At 37.8% G+C, this 23,949-nt stretch overlaps 1 protein-coding gene across 1 annotated transcript in view; it reads left to right on the top strand.

Moving 5' to 3' along the window:
- LOC106082285 (protein timeless homolog) overlaps positions 1-23,949 on the top strand; it is a 960,087-nt gene that overhangs the window by 211,902 nt on the left and 724,236 nt on the right. The window contains exon 8 of the mRNA XM_059362476.1: positions 16,632-16,788. Coding sequence (XP_059218459.1) covers positions 16,632-16,788 — 157 coding nt within the window. The remainder of the gene's footprint in view (positions 1-16,631; positions 16,789-23,949) is intronic.

Raw genomic sequence — 23,949 nt, 5'->3', positions numbered from 1 at the left:
ACAAATTGGAAAAACCTCTCGAGTTTTCAAAATGCAAAACCTAGCCCCTCATATGGGCTTATGTTGTTGTTTACTTATGTTCGTTGACTACCCCGTTTATTTCTAGATTCAGCTCGCTGATTCTGGGGTTAGTGGGGTCCGTGCAACGAATCCCATCACGATCGTCTGTGTGAACCACTGCCTACATCGTGAAATTAGACCACTTGGGTTGGGACTTGGGATATTCTGGCTTAGATGTATGTCCATAGTGCAACGTAACCTAACCTAACATTGCTCTCTAAAACGGCGCAAAGAGAAATGTCCATTGGATTGGCATCTGCCCAATTGGACAGTCACTGTGTGGTTGAAATGAAGAACAGAACATGACTTTTTCGCCTTTATTGATTACACATGCTTTATGTGACGGTGCCGAGCTTTGTTGGCGCGTCGTCAACGGTCTTTGACCGGAATGCTTGAGTGCCCACGACTCCAAAGTAGCTCCCACAATGTTTTCTCGATAAGAAGTCGCATTTACTTTCACGCCAGGCTCGATAAAAACGATTGAAGAGCGGCTATCCGTCGTCACAGCTGTTCATACTATCACTTGAAATTGAAAATTCCTTCCTTGGAGGACACTATAGCGCAGAGGTTAGAACGTTCGCCTATAACGCTGGGTTCGAATCCTGACAAGAACATCAACAAAAATTTTCAGCGGTATCCTGGAACATCGGACATTGTATCAAAGCTAACACAGTATCCGTAAACGCACAACAGTGGTCCCTTAGCCTCACAACAGTGGTCACAACAATTTGTCTAGCCACGATTTCTAGAGGCATTAGATGTTGCATTAAATTCAGTGCTTCAGATGGTGTCGTACTCAGTGTGGCTGTGATGCACAAACAAGCCATCCTTTAGATCCGGTTAAGTATTGAGCAGTGGATGGACTTTTGAAGGGCCGTTTACCAGAGTACAACACCATATAGCATTATAGGTCTGACAATTGCAGTATATACCCAGTGCATGACGCGCGGTCTAGACCGCGGGCTCTCTTGCAGGCGTATAGGGCAAGGGTGGCCTTTCTTGCCCTTTCCAAAATGTTGGATTTGAAGTTCAATATCCTGTCCAACAAAACACCCAGGTATCTTGCGCTTTCTGTAAATGGAACATTTTATCGTCCCAAGGAGACAGGTGCCGCTATAGGTAACATGTATCTCCTGCTGAGAAGAAATACTTCTGTCTTGCACTAATTTACGCCTACACCACTCTCGGTGGCCCACTTTGCTGTTGCACGTAGAACTTCCTTAGGTATACCTCTTAGAGTGTTGGAAAACTTCCCCTAACCACAATTTCCACGTCACCAGCATACGCGACAACTTATACATCTTTTTCTTCCAGAGACAATAATATATTGGTAAGGGCTATTTTCCAAAATAGAGGAGTCAGTACACCTCCTTGAGATGTTTCTCTGCTGACCCATCTTTTTAGATCCACAGATCCCAAACCTGCCGTAATGCATCTTTTAGTATTTAATGTATGCATGCTGCTGCCGCGACAGGCTTATGTGACGAAAATCTTTCGCCTTCGTGTGGTAAGGTTTTCCTGCTTTCGAAATGAAAATGACCTTCGTGTTCCTCCATTCCACAGGTATATATGACATGATGATACAAGCAGAGTATATCTCCAGCTTGTTATTCAACAGGTAATTCATCATCAGGGCCTGGGCCTTAAAGGAGTCGAAACTTCTTTCCGCCCAAAGGATTTTCGGCTCAGACACAATTTTCCAACAACATCCGACGAATGCGTACCAGAGACTACCTCTTCTGGCGCCACGTGGTCCGTTGGAGAACTTCCAGGGAAATGTGTATCAATGAGTAGTTCTAGTGTTTCTAGTGAATATACCCCACCGTAATAGGTCTCGAGGACAGAATCTTCCTTAGCCTAGAGGCCTCAGATGTATCCTCCACGGTGCGCAGGATTTGTTTTGAGCCTTTCTCAGCTCAGCCTTGTAGATGTCGAACGTGTTTGAGAGAAAGAATGTTCGTCAAATTTGTGGACCAGATTGCGTTAATGGAGAACATAGGCGTCGTCTGAACCACAAGCTGTATGATGACGATAGCATAGTTACCCGTATCAAAATACAACGGTTGCATTGGCTAGGTCTTGTTGTCAGAATGAACGAAGAAGCTCCAGCAAAGAATTCTTGTGAAGGCGATTACGATGATACACGCAAACCGGGACGGACAAGTGCTCGATGGAAAGATCAAGTGGTGAGAGACGCCTCGACTTGGTGTCAGAGATTATAGAAGGTGCGCAAAAAATCCGAGAGCTTGGAATGCTATTATATTATGTTACGATACAGAAATACTTAGTGAGATGTTTGAGTTCGTCAACAATAGCCGTTTGTGATTTTTCAGCTAAATATTACACAATAACACAATTATAATTGTAGTAGTTTTTCAAAAAAACACACTTAAAATTAAAAAAAAAAAAAGAAAAACAAAATAAATGAAATCTTTATTTGAATCGATAGCACGGTCCATATAATTTGATGTTTGAAGATTATTTCATGCAAATGTTGACCGTGACTGAGCCTCAAATGCCCAGTCCAATTTTGGTACACTTTTTTCCAACATTTGGCTGGTATCTCACGAATAAATGGGCTTCTCTGTATAGGTATGAGGTTTATCATAACCTCACAAAAAGTAGTCTAAGGCGTTAAATCGCACGATCTAGGCGGTCAATAAAATGTTCACCGAACTCGCCTCTCAATAAGTCCATTGTTACGCGTACTGTGTGGCATGTGGCACCGTCTTGTTGAAACCACATGTCATGCAAGTCAAGCTCTTGCATTTTGGGCATTTGTATCGGCCTGTATTAATTGCATTTGTATCGGCCTGTATTAATGATGACCATCAATTATCGATTCGTCACCGTTTGCAGCAATTGAGCCTCTGTTACTCAACAACGTGGAAAATTTTGCGGAAGGATTAAGGTGTGCAGCCGTTCGAAATACAGCTGGTGCAAGAATTGAAGCCGAACGACCTACCGCAACGCAGAATTTTTGTTGAATGGGCCCTTGGAAAGTTGGCTGAAGATAATAGCTTAAAAATCACCCTTTAAATGGTTTTAGCCATAGCGTGTGATATCTGCCAGTTATATCGGCACTGTTTTATCTCTAGTATTCTATCATCTCCAGACGGATTGATCATTAGCCGGCATTTACACACACGTTTTTGAAGCATACGCTTCAATTAAAATTATTAACACAGATAAAATTCAAGGCATATGTACATAATATTCTTGTTGCCAGAATAGAACGAATAGAATTTTTTAAGCTTTTTTAAAAATTTGATAAAACGATTACATATGCGACGACCATATGAGTTGCATTTGTATTTTGATTAAAATTGCCCATGTTTGATCCACGGTGCACTGGAACAGCACCCATCAACATCGTTTACACCAAAACCGAAAAGTGTCAGAACGCCAAAAATAAAAAGTGCAAAAAAGTCAAACAATCCTGTGTTGCTTTCATATTACCACTGACCAGCATTTCTGCCAATTGAAAGGCAATTAGTTTCATTCACAACAGGCGGGTTGGACTCCAATCTCTTCTTGTAATGAAAAAAAGTAAAAAACAAGTAAAAGCGTGCTAAGTTCGGCCGGGCCGAATCTTGGGTACCCACCACCATGGATTCCGCTAAAAATGTACCCTTCTTAACTGAGTTTGTTTTTGAATTATTTTGGCCTCAAGAAGTTCAAATTTTAGCGGAATCGGATAAAAATAATGCTTTTATGGGCTTCATACTCTTTATCGGGGCAGCTATATCTTAATATAGTCCGATCCGAATGTCGGGAAACCTAAAACTATCCACTGTTTCAAATTTCATCGAAATCGGATTAAAAATAAAGCTTTTATGGGCTTTAGACCCTTTACCGGCAGATCGGGGTATATGACAGCTATATCTAAATATAGTTCGATCTGAACCATATTTAGGTCAGATGTCAGGAAGCCTTAGGCTACTCACCGTTTCAAATTTCAGCGAAAAATAGCGGTGAAAAATAAAGCATTTATGGTCATTAGACCCTCTATCGGCAGATCGGTCTATATAGCAGCTATATCCAAATATAGTCCGATTTGGCCCATTCCAGAACTTAACCAGCCTGCATCAAAAAGACGTATCTGTGCCAAATTTCAGCTCAATATCTCTATTTCTGATGACTGTAGAGTGATTATAACAGAGGGACGAACAGACACACGGACATGGTTAAATTGTCTTAGAATTTTACGAAGATCTGAAATTTATATACTTTGTAGGGTTGGAATTTGATATATCGATATATTGCAAACGGAATGATTAAATGAATATAACCGCTATCCTACGATGGTGGGTATAAAACACAAAAATCAAATCGGTGAATAGGCAAAAAAATAAATACAACAAGAACCAACAGCGCTCTTCTCAACTGTTTTAAACTAGAAAAAAATTGTTTTTTTTTATAAAAGTCCTTAAAACTTGGGCTTGTTAGTGCTGCAGAATTCACTCCCACCATATGCACTCTCAAAATTAAACACTGAAAGACTGAAGTACCAGGCTCTTAACTTGCTCACAAAAGGGTCAAGCAATTTTAAATTGTCATGAATTGATTTTTCCCTAGTCAAGTCTAAATTGGAGTACGGGTGAGGGGTTTGCCAAGTTGCCCAAAAAGTAATCAATCATTTCAGGGGAGACCTCGTTTCACGTCCCACCACTTAGGAGAAGTGAGTGCAAAATTCTAAGCACTAAGCAAAGGGGTGTCATCGCCTTGCTGTAGATGGAACTGCGAAACGGGCATGACTGTCGTCTGCCTGGTGATGGATAGTTAGTTTAAAACAAATTTCAACTTTTTTGCAATGCTGCGCAGCAGGGAACAGTTTCTTAATTTGCCATCAAGGCTAAAGTGAAATGAGTTTCTGTTCAAACTTAGTTGCCTTGTTGTAGTTTAAAGTCGCCCTAGACTTTGTTAAGGCAATTGACCTTTAAGTCAGTCAAACAATACCACATAGTTTGAGTTGTCAGTTCTTTCGGTTTTTTTTTTTTTAGATAGCTAAGTAACCGCACTACATAAGTGTTTAATATGGATAGTCTGTACGTGTTACACTATCAATCTTCTTAAAGGTTCGCAAAAGAGCATTGTTAAGTGGACTTGAGGGTCTCTTTGACGATAAACATATTTAAACGAAAAGCTATGAACAAATTAAAAGTACAACAAGAATATAGCTTGCACAAAAAAAAAAAATTAAATTTTTGTATTTCTTATATTGGGAGATGCACGATAATGTTGAATTCTAAAATTGTTAAAAAAGAAGATGGTTAAGTATTTCCCAATGATTTTGCAATGTAACACATCCGGATAATTGCCGTAGCTCATTCTGCTGACCCAAATTTGGCGATCTGTCATAACGCCCAACGGCCATTAGGCCCAAAATCTATTTTGGGCGTTATAGCGGCCCACGGTCATAATGCTTAACATTAAATTGGGAGCCATGACCACTCACAATGTCATCATAAAGGTCATGGGCGTTAAGACCGTTTTCTACTATATTCTTGATCGTCGAAAATTCTATGTCGATGTAGTCATGATCGTCCGTCCGTATATCCGTCAATAAGACAAACTGAGATAATCACGCTGCAGTATTAAAAAAAATGAAGATATTGAGCTGAATCTTTGCACAGATTTTTTTAGTCTTAGGCAGGCTATGTTCGAACATGGGATATTTCGGACTATATCTTGATATAGCCTCCATACAGACCGATCTTCCAATTTAAGGTTATAGCCAGCATAGAAGCCCTATTTATAACCTGATTTCGCTAAAGTCTGTTATCTTAGGACCATCGACATCCTTATTGTATATGGTTCAGATCAGACAATATCATAATAGGTAGCCTTCATATAGACCGATCTTCCGATGAAGGATCTAAGGCGTATAAAAGCCGGATTTGTAGCCCTATTTCGCTGAAATATGGCACAGTGGGTTTCGTTCTTCCCACAGTATGTGTGTCAAATATGGTACAGATCGATTATTATCGTAACTGTGAGTTAGACACATCCAGGGATCCGGAGCGGATCCCTACTCCGCTCCGGTAAAAGTTTTTTCGCTCCGCTCCCGCTCCTTTACATTTATATTGACTATTTATTTTCATAATTTCTTAATTTTCTTCTTATACCCACCGTCATTAGATAAGTGGTATTTTAATTTTGTCATTCCGTTTTGCATTATCTATCAATACTCAACTCCAATTATATGTATTTTTGATATCTGTCTATGTCGTACTAATCTTTATAAAGACCCCATGTATACCGATCTTCCGATTTTACTTCTTAAGCCACTAGAGTGCGCAATTCTTATAGGACTTGGCTGAAATTTTCCTAATCGGTTTCTTTTATGGCCTTGTCAAGTATAGTCTGAATCGGTCCATAAACTGGTATATCTCCCATATAATCCGGTCTCCCTATTGTAATTCTTGAGCCACTAGAGAGTGCAATTACTAGCCGATGTAGCTGAAATTTTTGACGTGGTATTTTTTATAACTTCCAACTGACATGACAAGTAATGTCAATATCGGTCCATTCCTTGCTAAAGCTCCTATATATAGCTATTTAGAAATCTAAACACTTCATGCTAAATTTTAGCCGAATCTGGTTAGAATTGCTCATTCTAGATGCCCAGAAGTGAAGATCCGACATCGGTTTATCAAAACGTACACCAATATGACCCATTTAGAATATCTACCAAGTGCCTAGGTATACTCCTTCGAAAATTCACGTGTTTTCGAGAGTCAAACTAAAAGTACACACAGATAAAAATTATTTTGAAAAACAACAACATTGGTCGAAAAAATAACTACGAAAGTTGTTAATATTCGTACAACAATTTATTTTGAATCTCAACGAACCAAGGTACAAATGTTTTGTTCAAAGGCATTCTTTGCAAGCCAACATATAACAGCAACAACAATATATCCATAAGCAAGCCAAATAACCATATAACCAGCCAAGGCATGTGCTTTGCTTCGAGTGATGGTGTTTTTGTTTTCTTTGTTCGGCTCGCGCTGCTTTGTCACGTTTGTTTTACTGCTGCTCTCGGGTTTTCCTCTATCACTCTCTACTATTACCCTTAAAAACAAATTTTAATAATTTTGGTGCCACAGGGGATTGAACTCATGATCTCATTTTTGGTAGTCTTGCACGCATCCTCTAGCCTACCGACATCGTCTTCTTTATGATGAAATAAATCAATAAGTACTGCTGCACGGTAATAAGTGTCTCCATTAATTAAATTAAAAACAAGGTAAAACCAATCTACAAAATTTTTTTCTGAATACGAAATTCGTATTTTTTATGCCGAATTTTCTAAAACAAGTTTAATGAAAAATAATTTAAATTTTTTTTAGCCGACCGCAAGACTTGAACCTTGGTTTGCAAGTCATGAATAGCATGGGAGTTTTGTGCTTTACGTGGTAGTACGCCTATTTGAAGAACTACCTCAACTAAAGAATTTGTTGAAAGTCAACAAAATTTCAATAATTTTGTCTGTCAAGTCTCTTGTAGAGACTTACATGCGTACTTCAACAAATGATGTCTTCGATTCAATGCTAAATTTCGTTGAGAATTTAAAGATTCAATACAAATGTGGTAGATGGTTTTTTTTTTTGTACATGTCTAAATCGACTTAGAATGTCAGGACGATCAAGGATGTACATACTTTCTTGGATATTAGATCAATATTTCGATGAATTATAAACGAAATGGCGAAACTAGTATATTTGCACGATATGGTGGAAGGTATAAAAATATGTATTTAAAGTTTATTTTGTGTTATCGGAGCTGATCAGTGTTTTTATAATGGAAACCGCTCTGCTCCCGCTCCACTCACAGGATCTTAAAACGTCGCTCCCGCTCCGTCAAAATTTTTTTTAAATAGATCAGTTTTTTTGTAATGGAAAATCGCTCCCGTCTGAATTCTGTGTCGGATGTTTTTGTATTAATTTGTGCTTGTTGTTTTGTAGCACATTTTTTTTTTACCGGTAGAAATTTTTCCGACAGTTTGGAAAAAATTCTGATCGATGTCTGAACTCGTCGAATGGTTTTTGTCTTTTTTTGTGCTTGCTTGTTTGAATACTTTTGTTTGTGAACCATTGGTTGCCAGCGTAGCACAGAAATTAGCATGCTCGACTATGACGCTGAGTGCCTGGGTTCGAATCCTGGCGAGAATATCAATAAAAACGTCCAGTCGTGTTATTACATGCTGGTGGCGTTTGTAAGGTACTATGCCATGTTAAAAGTTCTTCCGTTTGGACTCGGCTATAAAAATCGGATTCTTAAGGTAATTTTAAAGCGTAAATTTGCAATTTGAACCGTCGGAAAACACATTGGAATACTTTAAGAATTCTCTCAAAATTGGTTAGAATTCGATAAGATAAGTTATCCGAAAACGTCCGAATTCTGCCATTTTTTATTTCAGAATTCGATCAGATATTGATACGACGAGTCAGTATTATAATTTGATCGAAGTCTTGTCCGAAAACGCGTGTGTGAACATTCACAAGCTTTTAGGCTTTTTATAACGATCTGACTAGTTCAACAGTTAGAACTAGGAAATATCTTCCTTCTCCTGTTCCAGTGGTATCATAATGATCTAAACTGTTTAAGTGAGTCTAAGTGGAGACTGCCACTAAAACCTTACCTAGCCATAGTCAGAATAATCATGGATTGGTTTTGGGATGTCCTCGACTCCGCCACTATTGGATACCCATAGCTTGAAAGAAGGTTCGTTCCACTTTCCGGGATTTCCTTCTCTGTCACTTCTGGCTGATTTGCCTGCACGAAAGCCAGCGGTTTAATGTAAATTCTTTCTCAGAAGTTTCGGACTTCATTTTGGCCTTTAGATTTGCCCATAATACCTCTCCTTTGTTTCCCTCTGTTTTGTTCCAAATGGGATGTTTGAGAAATACTAAACCAAACCTCTCCTTTGCTTGGCTATCAATTAAGTCATAGATGCTGTAAAAGATTTGGTTTCCACGAATTTAGCTAATTTTATTGTTTTTTTTATACCCTCCACCATAGGATTGGGGTATACTAATTTCGTCATTCTGTTTGTAACTCCTCAAAATATTCGTCTAAGACCCCATAAAGTATATATATTCTTGATCGTCATGACATTTTAAGTCGAATTAGTCATGTCCGTCCGTCCGCCTGTCTGTCGAAAGCACGCTAACTTTCGAAGGAGTTAAGCTAGCCGCTTGAAATTTTGCACAAATACTTCTTATTAGTGTAGGTTGGGATTGTAAATGGGCTATGGCGGTCCACGTTTTCATATAGCTGTCATATAAACCAATCTGGGATCTTGACTTCTTGAACCGCTAGAGGGCACAATTCTCATCCGATTTGGCTGAAATTTTGCACGAGGTGTTTTATTATGACTTCCAACAACTGTGCTGAGTATGGTTGAAATCGGTCCATAACCTGATATAGCTGTCTTATAAACCTATCTGGGGTCTTGACTTCTTGAGCCACTAGAGATCGCAATTCCTATCCGATTTAGCTGAGATTTTGCATGAGGTGTTTCGTTAGAACTTCCAACTACTGTGCTTAGAATGGCTTAAATCGATCTTGTATTTTGACTTCTTGAGCCTCTATAGGGCGCAATTATTATTCGATTTGCTGAAACTTTGCATGACGTGTTCAGTTATGACTTCCAAGTACTGTGCTAAGAATGGCTCAAATCGGTCCAATCAGGGATCTTGACTTCTTGAGCCTCTAGAGGGCGCATATATTATCCGATTTGGCTGAAATTTTGTATAACGGCTTCTCTCATGACCTTTAACATACTTGTCGAATATGATATGAATCGATTTATAGCCTAATACAGCTCTCCTATAAGCCGATCTCCCTATTTTACTTCTTCAGCCCCTAAAGTGCCCAATTTTTACGAGATTTAGCTGAAATTTTACACAATGACTTCTACGATAGTCTCCAATATTCAGTTCAATTATGGTCCGAAATGAACCATAACTTGATATTGTTCCAATAACATAGCAATTATTTTCTTTTATCCTTTGTTTGCCTAAAAAGAGATACCGTGACAAGAGCTCAACAAATGCGATCCATGGTGGAGGGTATATAAGATTCGGCCCAGCCGAACTTAGCACGCGTTTACTTCTTTTCTCTGAGTGCATGCATTAAAATGGCCTTGGTAAAAGTATTAAAATTAACAATACGTCTTTCCTTACTCTGACTGAGTTATATTCCCTTCATCAATCTTTATGGGAACGCGATATTATAATACACAAAAGTTCATAATTTTTGTAGTCGTCCTATTGCGGGTCCTTTCATTTTTTCTGTTGCTCTGTCCATAAAGCTAACCTTTTAAATGTTAAGCATCAATTTAATTGTTGTGGCTGTGAGTATTGTAGGTCACCATGTTGTTGTGGCTTTGCAGTTTTTGCCGATGGCACTTACAATTGAAATAAATTCGAATTTATTGTGTTGTTGTTATTTATTTGTTATTAATTATTATTGACCCCTGTCGATGATTTTTGTAGTCTAATAATAATAACAATAATTATTATTATAATTTGCGCCTTTTGTCGTTGTTGCTGTCGTTGTGCTGCTTGCATGACTTTGGGCATTTGTAAATATTTGCAATTTAGCATTTTCCATTGTTGCGACAGGCTGCCAGTAAAACTTTTCCCCCTTTTCGGCTCCCTTCAGTGCCATTTTCGATATTCACGAAATGTGTATGAATGAATAAACTTTATGATTAATTATTCCCTGCATCCCTCGTAAATCTTTCAAAACAATATAATAACCATTCATGATAAGCAAAATTAGTGAAAAGCTTGCCAATTTAAGGGTTCTGTTTTTTTTTGCTCTCTTAAAATCACCATTTGTATGTATGGCTGAACATTAACTCAATTTAAGTCATCCACTCTGCGATGTTTCCAATTAATAATCTGGGTTTCCATAAGCCCAAATGTGAAATTAATAAGTGGGAAACTAATTACCTAGCTGCGATGTTGGCGTATGAAATACTTTGTGTGTAATCAAACATTTGACCCATGTAATGAAATTGACTTGTTTAATTTTGAGTTGTCGGTTGTGTGCTATATTGGTCATTAATTGGAGTTCTGTCACACAATTGTGATGACAATATTTGTCAAGTTGTAATTATATTTTAGGTAGGTTACCTATTTAACTATGTGTGTAATTCCAAATTGTCATCTTATTGTTATATACAATAATTATGTTTGGATGTAAACAATGCTATGAAAAGGACGTCTCTTTCCGCAAGGCTCAGTTCCTTACTGAAATGTTCATATAAATGCCCTTAAATACCCTGGGGCTAGAGGTGTACATACATATATAGCTTAGATTGTTTGTTTGAACACCCTTCTACTACATGCTTTAGTTCACTTCACTCAGAATACAAATGGTAATTTTCTTCATATTTTTGCCATACCTTCAAAGAAACATTTCTTTTGTGAGGGACGTTGTGACTCTGCTTACTACGAAATTGCGTCTTTAATGATAAATTCATGCATGAGTTTGTGCCAAATAGTGCCCTGTATTTTATTTAATTTACCTATTGGATGTCATAGTTTTGCATTAAATGCATAATTTATCACTTTCTAGTAATAGTTTGAAGTTTTATGGGCCAAGAAGTAAAATCACAACATAAGCTTAAATGGGAGCTATGCTCAAACATTGAAGCATAAGTCTAACGGAGGCTAACGAAGTCAAGATCCGAGATAGGTTTATATGGCAGCTATATCAAAACATGGATCAATATGGCCCATTTACAATCCCAACCGTCCTTTACTAACAGGAAGTAAATGTGCAAAATTTCAAGCCACTCGCTTTATTCCTTCGGAATCATTCATGAATATATAAACCTCGTTGGGTCTCAGATAAATATTTCGATGTGTTAAAAACGGAATGATGAAGTAAGTATACCCCATCTTATGGTTGAGGGTATAATAAATACTTTCGTGAAATGTGGCAGCCTTCTACAATACATTGGACCACTCAATAGTAAACGGTTGCGGATATGTCATAAAATAATTTCATTTGAATGGTCTCAGTCCAACCAAATAAAAGCCGAGCTTGATTCTACTTTGGGGTAGCGTGGGCCTTTACAACCATAGAATATTAGGTACATTTCCGATCTTGCTCTAGCCTCACTGCGGGAGTATAGTCCGATCTCCCTTCTCTCACCAGTGGCAAAGACTCTTGAGGCAATACTCCTTCCGAGCCTCGTAAGAGAATTTCCATTCGCCGAGCATCAACATGAATTTCGAAGACTGCATAGCACAACAACAGCATTGCATGCCATCACCGCATACATTTGCCGTGGCTTCAATCAACCCAGGCCATGTGATAGAATGGTCCTCGTTACACTGGACCTATCGTCAGTCTTAACAAGTTATTTGAGAACATCGCCAACCAGTCCCTCCTTCCAGGCCTGAAACGCTGGGTCGCGAATTATCTGTGTGGTCGCCAATCATTTGTGGAATAAGGGATAAGAAGTCGAAGCACCGTAGAGTGAAACAGGGAGTTCCCCAAGGTGGGGTGATATCTCCGACACTGTTTAGCCTCTACCTATCCTTTCATTCCACCCCCTCCAGACGGCATAGAGATCGTATCATATGCGGACTATTGTACGATCATGGCATGTTGACGTCTGTGATAGGTTGAACGTTGAACCTCAACGAACTTGCCTCATATTTCGTTGCAAGAAATCTGAAGATATCTGCCACCAAATCTTCAGTCACATTGTTCACTACAAATACGCGTGAGGTGAATACTGAGCTGACTGTGATGGTCGATGGAGAAATGATTGCGACCATCAAGTGTCCCAAAATACTTGGCTTCACATTTGACAACTGTTACACATTCTCCCCACATGCCACAGCAATCTGCGATAAAGTCAAAAGTAGAAACAAGGTCCTCAAATCACTTACTGGCAGCACTTGGGGTGCAGACAAAGAAACCTTGTTGACCACGTACAAAGCAATTGGCCGGTCTGTGGTAAGTTATGCAGCGCCAGTGTGGTCTCGTCAACTTTGTGACACGCAGTGGATGAATAATCAGATCTGTCCTCCGAATTGCGCTTGGCTGTCTTCTCAGTTCTCATGTGAACCACCTCCATCAGGAGACAAAGATCCTACCAGTGCGAAGGCATAAATACATGCTGTCTAAGCAATACCTTTTGGGCTGTTATCGCAGAGACCATCCAAATCATCATCTTGGAGATATATATCCACTGCCCAGAAGCCTTAAGGTAGATTTACATGATCTAGAGCGTGAGGTTCAGCGCTACAAGAGAGAACCTCTAGATCCAGAGGCATATCAAGCAGGTCTAGACAAGATTCATACAAACACGGTAGCAGATGCGGTAAATAGCTACCGGATGAATGTAGTCCTTGGAGGCGGTCGTGCCTCTCATTGCACATGGAGATATTGATCTCCCCCGGCAAACCAGAGTAGTTCTGGCTCAATTACGTTCCGACAGATGCAGCCGCCTCAATTCCCACAGAGCTAGGATTGATGCCGACGTGCAAGATGTATGTTCCGATTGTAACCAGGGGCCGCACAATACAGGTCACTTGTTTAACTGCCCGGCCAGACCCACTTGACTTAGACCCAGATCCCAGTGGACGCACCCCATCTTGGTCGCAGAATTCTTGGGTCTTAGCTCTCAAAAGAATCAAGCAGACGAAAGATAGAACACATTAAACAGCTACAACAACAACAAGGAAATCCTTAGTCCTCTTGCCAATCTGGAGTTCTATGCTGGCCTAAATTGGCTGGCTGGTCTATATTGTATGCGGCGAGAATTTCGTATCGTTCCGCTTGGTTCCCCAACTTTTTTGTCATATGCATTGGTTTCATCGTTTGTGTTGTCTTGCACCGCTCTATTGTGTATCTCTTGCTGTGTGCCACGTGCCATCCAACCTGCCCTAACCTAGATATGATGCATGCCCATTCGGTAATTACGGAATTGAACTTGCTATAGATGTGTCGTTGTCGAGACAGACGATCTTTAGTAATATTCGTCCTTAGAAATATGTTTATCGTGTAACCTCTCTAGATCTTTGATCATAGATGATGACAGACTAATACATAGGACGAATATTGGTTTCATCGTTTGTGTTGTCTTGCACCGCTCTATTGTGTATCTCTTGCTGTGTGTCACGTGCCATCCAACCTGCCCTAACCTAGATATGATGCATGCCCATTCGGTAATTACGGAATTGAACTTGCTATAGATGTGTCGTTGTCGAGACAGACGATCTTTAGTAATATTCGTCCTTAGAAATATGTTTATCGTGTAACCTCTCTAGATCTTTGATCATAGATGATGACAGACTAATACATAGGACGAATAACTTCTGCCTTTGTAAATACCCTATCCACAGGTATTTACAATTAACTGATATACGCAGGGCCTATCTATCTGTTGAAATAAAATTGTCGTAAATTTTTGGAAAAGGTTGCAAATTTTCTGAATTTCTTGGAAATGATGGATTTATTGTCAGCCATTATTTTATACATATTTATTATTGATGTGCTAAATTGATATGCGTAAGTGAGAGCGTGTATTAAGTCAACCATTGTGTGGTTTTCATTGGAAATCGCATTTTTCATCCGATTTGAATTCCATATGAAATGGTTTGCTGCATATCTGCAGCCAAATCATTATGGATCAAGGTCTTTTCAGTGCTTGCTGTCCATGCCAAAATAATTGATTTGTAGTTGGTTAACCGAGTTCATTTGAAATTTTGCTATTGCTAATTACATTCTCATAACGTAAATTGTGTAAATTGAATTTAGCTCTTTTAAATTCAATAAACCGACCGACCGGACTTAATGAAAAGTAAAAAAGCAGTGACTACGCGTATCCAATATTTATGTGATACTCAACGTAAATATGCATATAAAAATGCCGATCAACAATAATACAAACAAGTAAAAGCGTGCTAAGTTCGGCCGGGCCGAATCTTATACACCCTCCACTTTTCCCGGCATCTCTTCTTAGGCAAAAACGGATATAAGAAAAGATTTGCTCTGCTATTAGACCGAGATCAAGATATGGTCCGGTTTGGGCCACAATTAAATTATACGTTGGAGATCTGTGTAAAATGTCAGCCAATTCGAATAAGAATTGCGTCCTTTGGGGGCTCAAGAAGTAAAATAGAGAGATCAATTTATATGGGAGCTGTATCGGGCTATAGACCGATTCAGACCATAATAAACACGTATGTTGATGGTCATGAGAGGATCTGTCGTTCAAAATTTCAGGCAAATCGCCTCTAGAGGCTCCAGAAGTCCAGATCCCAGATCGGTTTATATGGCAGCTATATCAGATTATGAACCGAGTTGAACCTTATTTGAAACAGTTGTTGAAAGTAAGAATAAAATACGTCATGCAAAATTTCAGCCAAATCGGATAGGAACTGCGCCTTTTAGGAGCTCAAGAAGTCAAGTCCCTATATCTGTTTATATGACAGCTATATCAGGTTATGATTCGATTTGAACCATACTCAGCACAGTTGTTGGATATCATAACAAAATACTTTGTGCAAAAATTCATTCAAATCGGATAAGAATTGCGCCCTTTAGAGGCTCAGGAAGTCAAGACCCAAGATCGGTTTATATGACAGCTATATCAGGTTATGAACCAATTTGAACCATACTTGACACAGTTGTTGGATGTCATAACAAAATGAAAAAAGAATTGCGCACTCTAGTGGCTCAAGAAGTCAAGACCCAAGATCGGTTTCTTGGCAGCTATATCAGGTTATGAACCGATTCGAACCATACTTGGCACAGTTGTTGGATATCATAACAAAACACGTCGTGCAAAATTTCATTCCAATCGGATAAGAATTGCGCACTCTAGAGGCTCAAGACCCAAGATCGGTTTTTATGGCAGCTATATCAAAACATGGAGCGATATGGCCCATTTACAATACCAACCGACCTACACTAATAAGAAGTATTTGTGCAAAATTTCAAGCGGCTAGCCTTACTCCTTCGGAAGTTAGCGTGCTTTCGACAGACAGACGGACGGACATGGCTAAATCGACATAAAATGTCGCGACGATCAAGAATATATATACTTTATGGGGTCTCAGACGAATATTTCGAGTAGTTACAAACAGAATGACGAAATTAGTATACCCCCATACTATGGTGGAGGGTATAAAAAAAATATTAAAATGGACATAAATTATTTTATATATTTAACAAAGAAGGTGCACATGAAAACCATTTAAAATTATCAAAGTGAAGCTGCAAAGGCATGTACGCAATTGCTCTGTGTACTATTTTTTATCAAAAAAAGAAGAAAAAAAAAACAAATAATAGTAGGAAGCATAAAATTTAAACAAAAAATATAAATAACAATTAATTTCAATTCAAATCATGTTATCGGCGCGAAACAAATACTAAATGCCATAATATATTGTATAATGGCGATATGGAAAAACATGCATTGGTTGATAAATATATTTATGTCCTTAATACTAAAGGTTTTATTGTCTGGTTTGTTGTCCAATTTCGCTCACATTTGCTGTTTTTTTTTTTTTGTTATTTTCTCTCCATAGAGCTTATCTACGTGATGTTGTGGAAACTGCAAATATTTATATAAAAATGATGGAGAAATTTTGCAAGGATTCCGTGGTTGTGCAGGATAAAAAACGCACTGTCAAACGTTCCAGCAAAAAAACGAAAAAGCCAGAAAAGTCCAAACAGGAAACCGAGGTAAGTTCCTTTTATTAGAGTTTAGAAATGATAAAACTTTTAGAAATAAATCTGTAAAATTTTATTTTAATCTGATAATTAGTTCACAAGTTAAAGTGGTTTTAGTAAGGCTAGCTCTGTGACTTTTTAAACAATTAATTCAAAAATTTAGCGTTTTGATTTATCATAGCATAACATAGCATAACATAGCAAATACGCTAAAAATATTCTATCCATCCATGGGATCAGGGACGTAGCCAGGATTTTATTTTGCTCGCCGCTTGAAATTTTGCACAAATACAAATAGTGTAGGTCGGTTGGTATTGTAAATGGGCCATATCGGTCCATGTTTTGATATAGCTGCCATATAAACCGAACTTGGGTCTTGACTTCTTGAGCCTCTAGAGTGCGCAATTCTTATCCGATTTGAATGAAGTATTTTGTTATGATATCCAACAACTGTGCCAAATATGGTTCAAATCGGTTAATAACCTGATATAGCTGTCATATATACCTTTCGGGGGTCTTGACTTCTTGAGCTTCTAGTGGGCGCAATTCCTATCCGATTTGGCTGAAATTTTGCAAGACGTATTTTATTCTTACTTTCAACAACTGTGTCAAATAAGGTTCAAATCGGTTCATAACCTGATAAAGCTGCCATATAAACCGATATGGGACCTGACTTCTAGTTTTTAATTGTGGTAGCTATTGGGTGCAGTAACTGACACATCCGCGGTGACATTTTGTCATAAAGTGAGAGCTGAATTTTACACTAATTGCCAACACAGTGCAAAAATCTTTTGAAAGTTGTATTAATGACTTCGAACACTAGACAACGGCAACGGCTCTTGCTGCTGCTTCGAGAGCACAGGTTCGCATTAACGACGAAAAATACCCAAGATTAAAGCTTTTTTTTTGTAAAAATCTTTTATTTGCAATCTATTTACAGGAAACAATAAGCAAATTTAATTGACGCTTAAAATTAACAGAATTGCCTAAGTTCCATTGAACTTAGCAATACATATATTTTTCACATTTGATATTATCCAGTTTTTATATCCCAAAAATCAAATAAAAAAATTTATCAAAATTCTTAGGAGTGAGACTTCTGGAATTCGTTTTAATGCCTTGTTGCATTTAATGGTTTCTATAAAATATAATTTTATGGCAATAATCCTACTTCTTTTCACAGCAGGTTCTATTTTATGCGAAAGTCATTAAATGCAGCTTTATTCGCTAAATGGTCATAAATATTAACAAAAATATTTTTTTGTTGTAAAGTCTTATTAAATAAAAATATTATTTTTTCAAAAATTTTTAAAATTTACAATATTTGAAAAAATTTCTACGACAATATAAATTCTCAAAATTTTGAAAATGCTAGCATATGCCCGGTCACTTCGCTACTCCGGATGGTATACCCCATATCAAGGTGTAACTGTATCGCAATTTTAATAGCTTTAGCCTTATCCATAAAGAATGAACATTTTGAAAGTTTATGTTTCAAAACAATCTTCTAGTCACCCGTTACATACTGCCAAGTGTGCCTGTATCGTTTATTTCACAGACGTAGCTCTGTAAAGTACCACTTTGTATGTTTTAGTACCAAAATGAACGAATATCAAAAAAAATTCTCTAGTCACTTGGTACATAGTGCCTAGATGTAACTGTATTCCTAATTTCAGAGTTGTAGCTCAATCCATAAAAATGTGCCATTTTGTACGTTTTAGTACCAAAATGTACGAATATCAAAAAATCTTCTAGTCGTCCGGTACATACTGCCAAAATGTGCCTGTATCCCAAATTTCATATCTGTAGCTTGATCTGTAAAAAAAGTACTAAATAGTACCAATTACAGCACTTAAGTAATTTTTATTTCACTCCTGGTAAGATTTCAACATTTCATATTTGGTATAACCTATCGTGTATTTGTCAAGACATCGATCATTTTAGCAAATGTTTTAATTTTACCCTTCCCCGTTCACTGTCAAAGTAAATCAGCTATTTCATACTTTTTGGTAGCAAAATGTATGATTTGTTAAAAAATCACTTAGTCAGCCAACATGTATTTCTTAGTTGTTGTTGTTGTGTTAGCAGTGTGTTATACACTGAGGTGGCAGACCTTGCCGATGAAGAACTCCATTGGGTCAATTCGGTGCGTATAACCGGCTGCCATGGGCTTGCATATTTCTTCGCAGAATCTACTTGTTAAATTTAGAGCTCTAGTTCAATTCGTAAAGAAAGTATGAAATACAGTACTAAACGTGCGTTTCTTCCGTTTCCATTACTATTTTTCATATTTTTTCTTTCTACCCATTTATTTCGCAACAACAATCATTGCAGTCAAATTTCGAAGTTCTACCTCACCCGTTTGCCCTATGCAAAGTTCACCTATTTCGTACCTTCTTTGGTACATTTTTGTTTCTAAATTTCCAGAAAACTCTTTTGGCATTCCAATTTAGTTTGCCATAATGTACCTCCAATTCCAAAATTCAAGTTCTAGCTCAATTAACAAACAAGGTACCAAAAAGTACCAATTGCGGTACTAAACGTACCATTTTTCCCGCTTCCGGTACTATTTGGGGAAATTTTTGTCTGCGTTTTTCGATCAAAGTTGTTGTTTTACAATATTTTATTTAACTATGTAGGTCTAGCTCAGTCGTATGCCGTCTGCAAGACCCTTTCGGCAATTCTGCATAGCTGATTCGGATCATTACCCCTTAGAAGTACTATAACATCGTCTGCGGAAACGGATTCAAATCTCTCCTCAGTCAGCAATAGGTTATTTATGGTTGTCACCCCCGCATGCCCCTATGTCACTTTCTAACTGATTTTTACCCACAATTTGTCCACCTATTCCTTAACATATGGTTTATCCGGTCGCTAAGTACCCGGTCCATTCGGTACTGGTCTAAGGATTGGATCAATGTGTCGGTCCGCATATTGTAAAACACTCCCTCGATGTCAATACAAACCGGCAATGTGTACGCCTTGGCATCGAAGGATTCTTCTATTTTATGCACAACCTCGTGCAGGGCAGTCTCCACCGACCTTCCCTTGACATAGACGTGCTGTTTGTATTTGAGCAGTTCCTCGAATTTCCTACTCTTTATCATGGTATCCACAATATCATGGTTTTAAGTAGAAGAAGTGTAGGCTTTTGGTGTCACATAACTAGCCTTGCCGGGCTTGGATATAAACACCATTCTTGCCTTCTGCCAGGCTTTCGGTGTATATGCAAGTCATAGCCACGCTGTGAACTAAGTGGCCCGATGGGGCTTGTGGTAAAAGTAACACACTGCAAATGAGTTCATTGAAGTGAAATGGTATCTTCATTTCAATAACATACAATTATTTTCGGCTTTTTTCGATGAGGACTATTGTTTTTTACTTGAAATTGAAGATTTTTTGATAGACTACATAAACTATTTTTATACTTTGTTTTTTTTTTTCAATATTGCTGCATGAGTTACATGGAATATCAATGGCAGCAGTCCACTCATGGACATGGTACGAGGAAACAGGCAACGAAAATCTTAATTTTGTTCACCTGAAAATATACTTTTTTTGTTCATATCATCCATTTGTGAGTAAATTGAATTCGTTTTATGGTAACTATCGGTACATTTTTTTCTCTTGGCAATTATAAAATGGTCTTTAATTAAAGTGGCCTCTAAAAAAATTACACTGAACATATATGAAATTTAAAATTTCATTGTGTTGTTACTGAAAATGGTCTAATATGGAAAATTGAAAACCATTAATTATCATGTTGTCCATGCAATCACTTTCCCCATGATGTTCGTAACGAGTCTTTGTTTTCCCTCTATGCAAGTTACTGAGTGTGTGTGTCTGTGGAGATATAATTTTCATTGAAAATTTATGCACATCATCCAAATTAATTGAATGAAAATATTGTTATATCAGCAAATTGTTCATTACGTTTATCCTGTGTACATATTTTTTTGTTTAAAGTTACAAATGAAATATCTGCTCTAAGGGAGAAAGGAAAGTTGTACACTCTACAAAAAACGTAAATGCATGCTTGAGATTATTTATTTGTATTTATTTATTGATTTCATGGCAGTACAAAAAGTATTAACTTATAATTAGTACTATCTATTCGACAAAGGTGCCCTTATATAAATATCAAACTCATATCTTTTAAACAAAATGAATCAAGAAAAACAAAAGATTACATTAAATTAAAATAAATTAAAATTATAAATATATATATATAGATATATATTAAGTGGTATAAAATGAGGTGTTCTATCAACAATTAATTCAAAATTATTGTAATGAAGTGAAGTGTCTGGTAAGGTTAATTTTGAAAACATTGTAATTTGATGTCAGTCGGTATCTAGATGGAAGATTGTTCCAAAGACGAATGGTACTTATGAAAAAGTGTCGTTCAGAAATGAGATATCGAAATCTTATTGGCGTTATAATGTTTAACCTAGCAGACCTTGAGAAAACCAAGCTATCATGTAGGTATTTAGGCTCAGCAGAGTTGAGCGAAGTCCAAGAAGATTTGTGAAATCCATGCCGTAAAACACCGTAGCTAAATGAGTCAAACTTTCACATTTTGTCACTCCTTAAACAAAGCGTACAATGTCGTTAAAGACGACGCACAGTTTGTTCCGATGTACAGCGTCATAGTTAGCATAAATCTCACAAGAATATAGCAGTTTTGAAAGGAGATACGAATGAACGATTCCATGCCGCATATTCACAAGGATAAAGTATTGAATCTTCCACATGACGCGAAGCATACCATATACTACGCCAACAGTGGATTCAATGTGTATATTTCCAGCTTGTATTACATATTCTACAGTGCACTCACCGATATAAATTCTTTGGAAATTAGACAGCTCCATAGCTCGTCTGGATATCACTAGGCACTTAGTCTTGGTGGGGTTCAACTGAAGGCCATTTACTCTGGCCCATTGGCTTACAATACGCAAATTTTCGTTTATGTCCCTAGTGCAAGCCATCTAAAAGCAAAGTTGAACATCATCTGCATTAATAGTGTGTATCACAACCTCTTGACATATTGCCAATATCGTTAACATACAGTGAAAAAAGCAATGGTCCCAGCACGGACCCCTGGGGGACACCACGTGAACATGTCAAGTAATTCAAATAAGAAATGGAAATAGTAATTAACACGTACTGATTTTCATGGCGCACCCAGCCTGTCTACTCCTTTATATAGCTCCAAGAAGAACTTATTTTCAATTGAGTTTTTTACTATATAAAGTAAAATTTTTTTCCAAAATGGTTATTATTTCTACCTTGCACCGCTACTATAGTACAGGTTAGTGCATTTGTTTGTAACATCCAAAAGAAAAAGAGGTCTTTCCTAATTATAAAGATTATGAAATAAAAGATGATAATTTTTTTTTTATTTATGGATTTATTGTCTACACAATAAGATAATAATAATAAAAACATTTTAAAGCAAAATTTAAAGAAATGAAATATCAGTTAACTATGAGAAAAATTTAATAAGCCGCTTTTTAAATGTAATCGTGTTGCTGATGCATTGAATATCGTGTGGTAGATTATTCCAAAGACGTATGTTGCTAATGTAAAATTGCCGTTCAGACATAAGACTCCGTTTTTTAAAAGGTATTAACTTTCTTCCTCTATCAGATTGGGCAAATCTCAGTCTCTCAAACAAATATCTGGGTTTCTTTTCCACAATGATCTTATGTAAAAATATTAATGATCTGGTATTAAGAAGATTGTTGAAATTAAGTCCAAATAGAGCATCTACATATTGTGAAACATGCTGACTCTTTTTTAAACCATACACATAGCGGACTATGCTGTTAAAAGCTACATTAAATTTTCGGAGGCTCGAAGAATCACAATTCGAAAAAAGTTCACAACCATATATCAAACCTGGAACTAGGAATGTTTTCGCCAGAAGAACTTGGAGTGTGTGATCCATAAAGCACGAAGCTTTGCATAAGTCCAGCAAAGACCAGCTCAAAGAACTGTTAAAAACCACGCCTAACTTCTTCGCACTAGATACAATATCAATTCTCTGACCATTATCCGGTTGTAAATATCCGGTTGTCGCATGTTGAAATTCTTGTTTTTATGAACAACCAAACATTTAGATTTACTTGGATTTAACAACAAACCATTTGCAGTCGCCCAGTCATAAACGCGATGTAGGTCCGCGTTAAGTTTACTTATACAGTCGCCTACATTATCCACAAAGCCGCTTTGAAAAATCTGCACGTCATCAGGATACATCATAATCAGACCGTGTGCTAGTTGACGAGGCAAGTCGTTCGCATATAATGAATGAATAATCGCTCAGATACGACATAATCAAACTCGCTGCTGTTGATGTAAAGTTAAAAAAGTTCCGTAGTTTCATGCACAAATTCAGGTGATCAACCGTGTCGAAAGCTTTGAAGTGATCCAAAAGAACTAGTACCGGGTGGACCCGGTCGCCTCAGGAGGGCATTTTATCGCTACTCCTATGGGTGGCCACTATAAATGACCCATTACGGATGCTGACTGAGGAGGAATTTGAACGATGTTATAATACTTCTAAGGGGGTAAGGATCTGAACGAGCTATGCAGAAGTGCTGAAAGGATCTTGCATATTGCCTATGACTGGGCTAGACCTAGAGGTCTCAATGTTAACCCAGAGGAGACTGAAATATGCCTATTAACCCAGAGGAGACGAAGGTGGGCCAATTTAGCGCACCACGTTTCCTCAATAAGACAATTTCGATTTAGGATCTTGGACAGGAAACTGAATTGGAAGTGTCACATTCAGGAGCGTACTGAGAAGGCTAACAGATGTTGGGCACTATGTAGACGGGCCGTAGGCTCCAGATGGGGCCTGAATCCTAGGATAGTCCATTGGATCTACAGGAGTGTGATTAGGCCAATACTTACTTACGCCTCAATAGAAAAAGTGCCACATAAGAACCATACAACAGGTTCAGAGAACATGTTGTCTTGGCATAGGCGGAGCGATGAGGACCATGCTTATTAGGGCACTGGAGACTATTCTAGATATCCGACCCATTGACATACAGATTAAGTGTATCTATAAGACTTAAGGCGATGGGAGAATGGATTGAGGATGGGAGCGGCTCATACCATCGCGGTATAATCGAGGCGACGATAGGAAACCTGGAAAGAAGG

This window comes from Stomoxys calcitrans, chromosome 2 (genome assembly GCF_963082655.1).
Source record: "Stomoxys calcitrans chromosome 2, idStoCalc2.1, whole genome shotgun sequence".
Taxonomy (NCBI): Eukaryota; Metazoa; Arthropoda; class Insecta; order Diptera; family Muscidae; genus Stomoxys; species Stomoxys calcitrans.
This window is presented reverse-complemented; position numbering and strand designations above follow the sequence as displayed.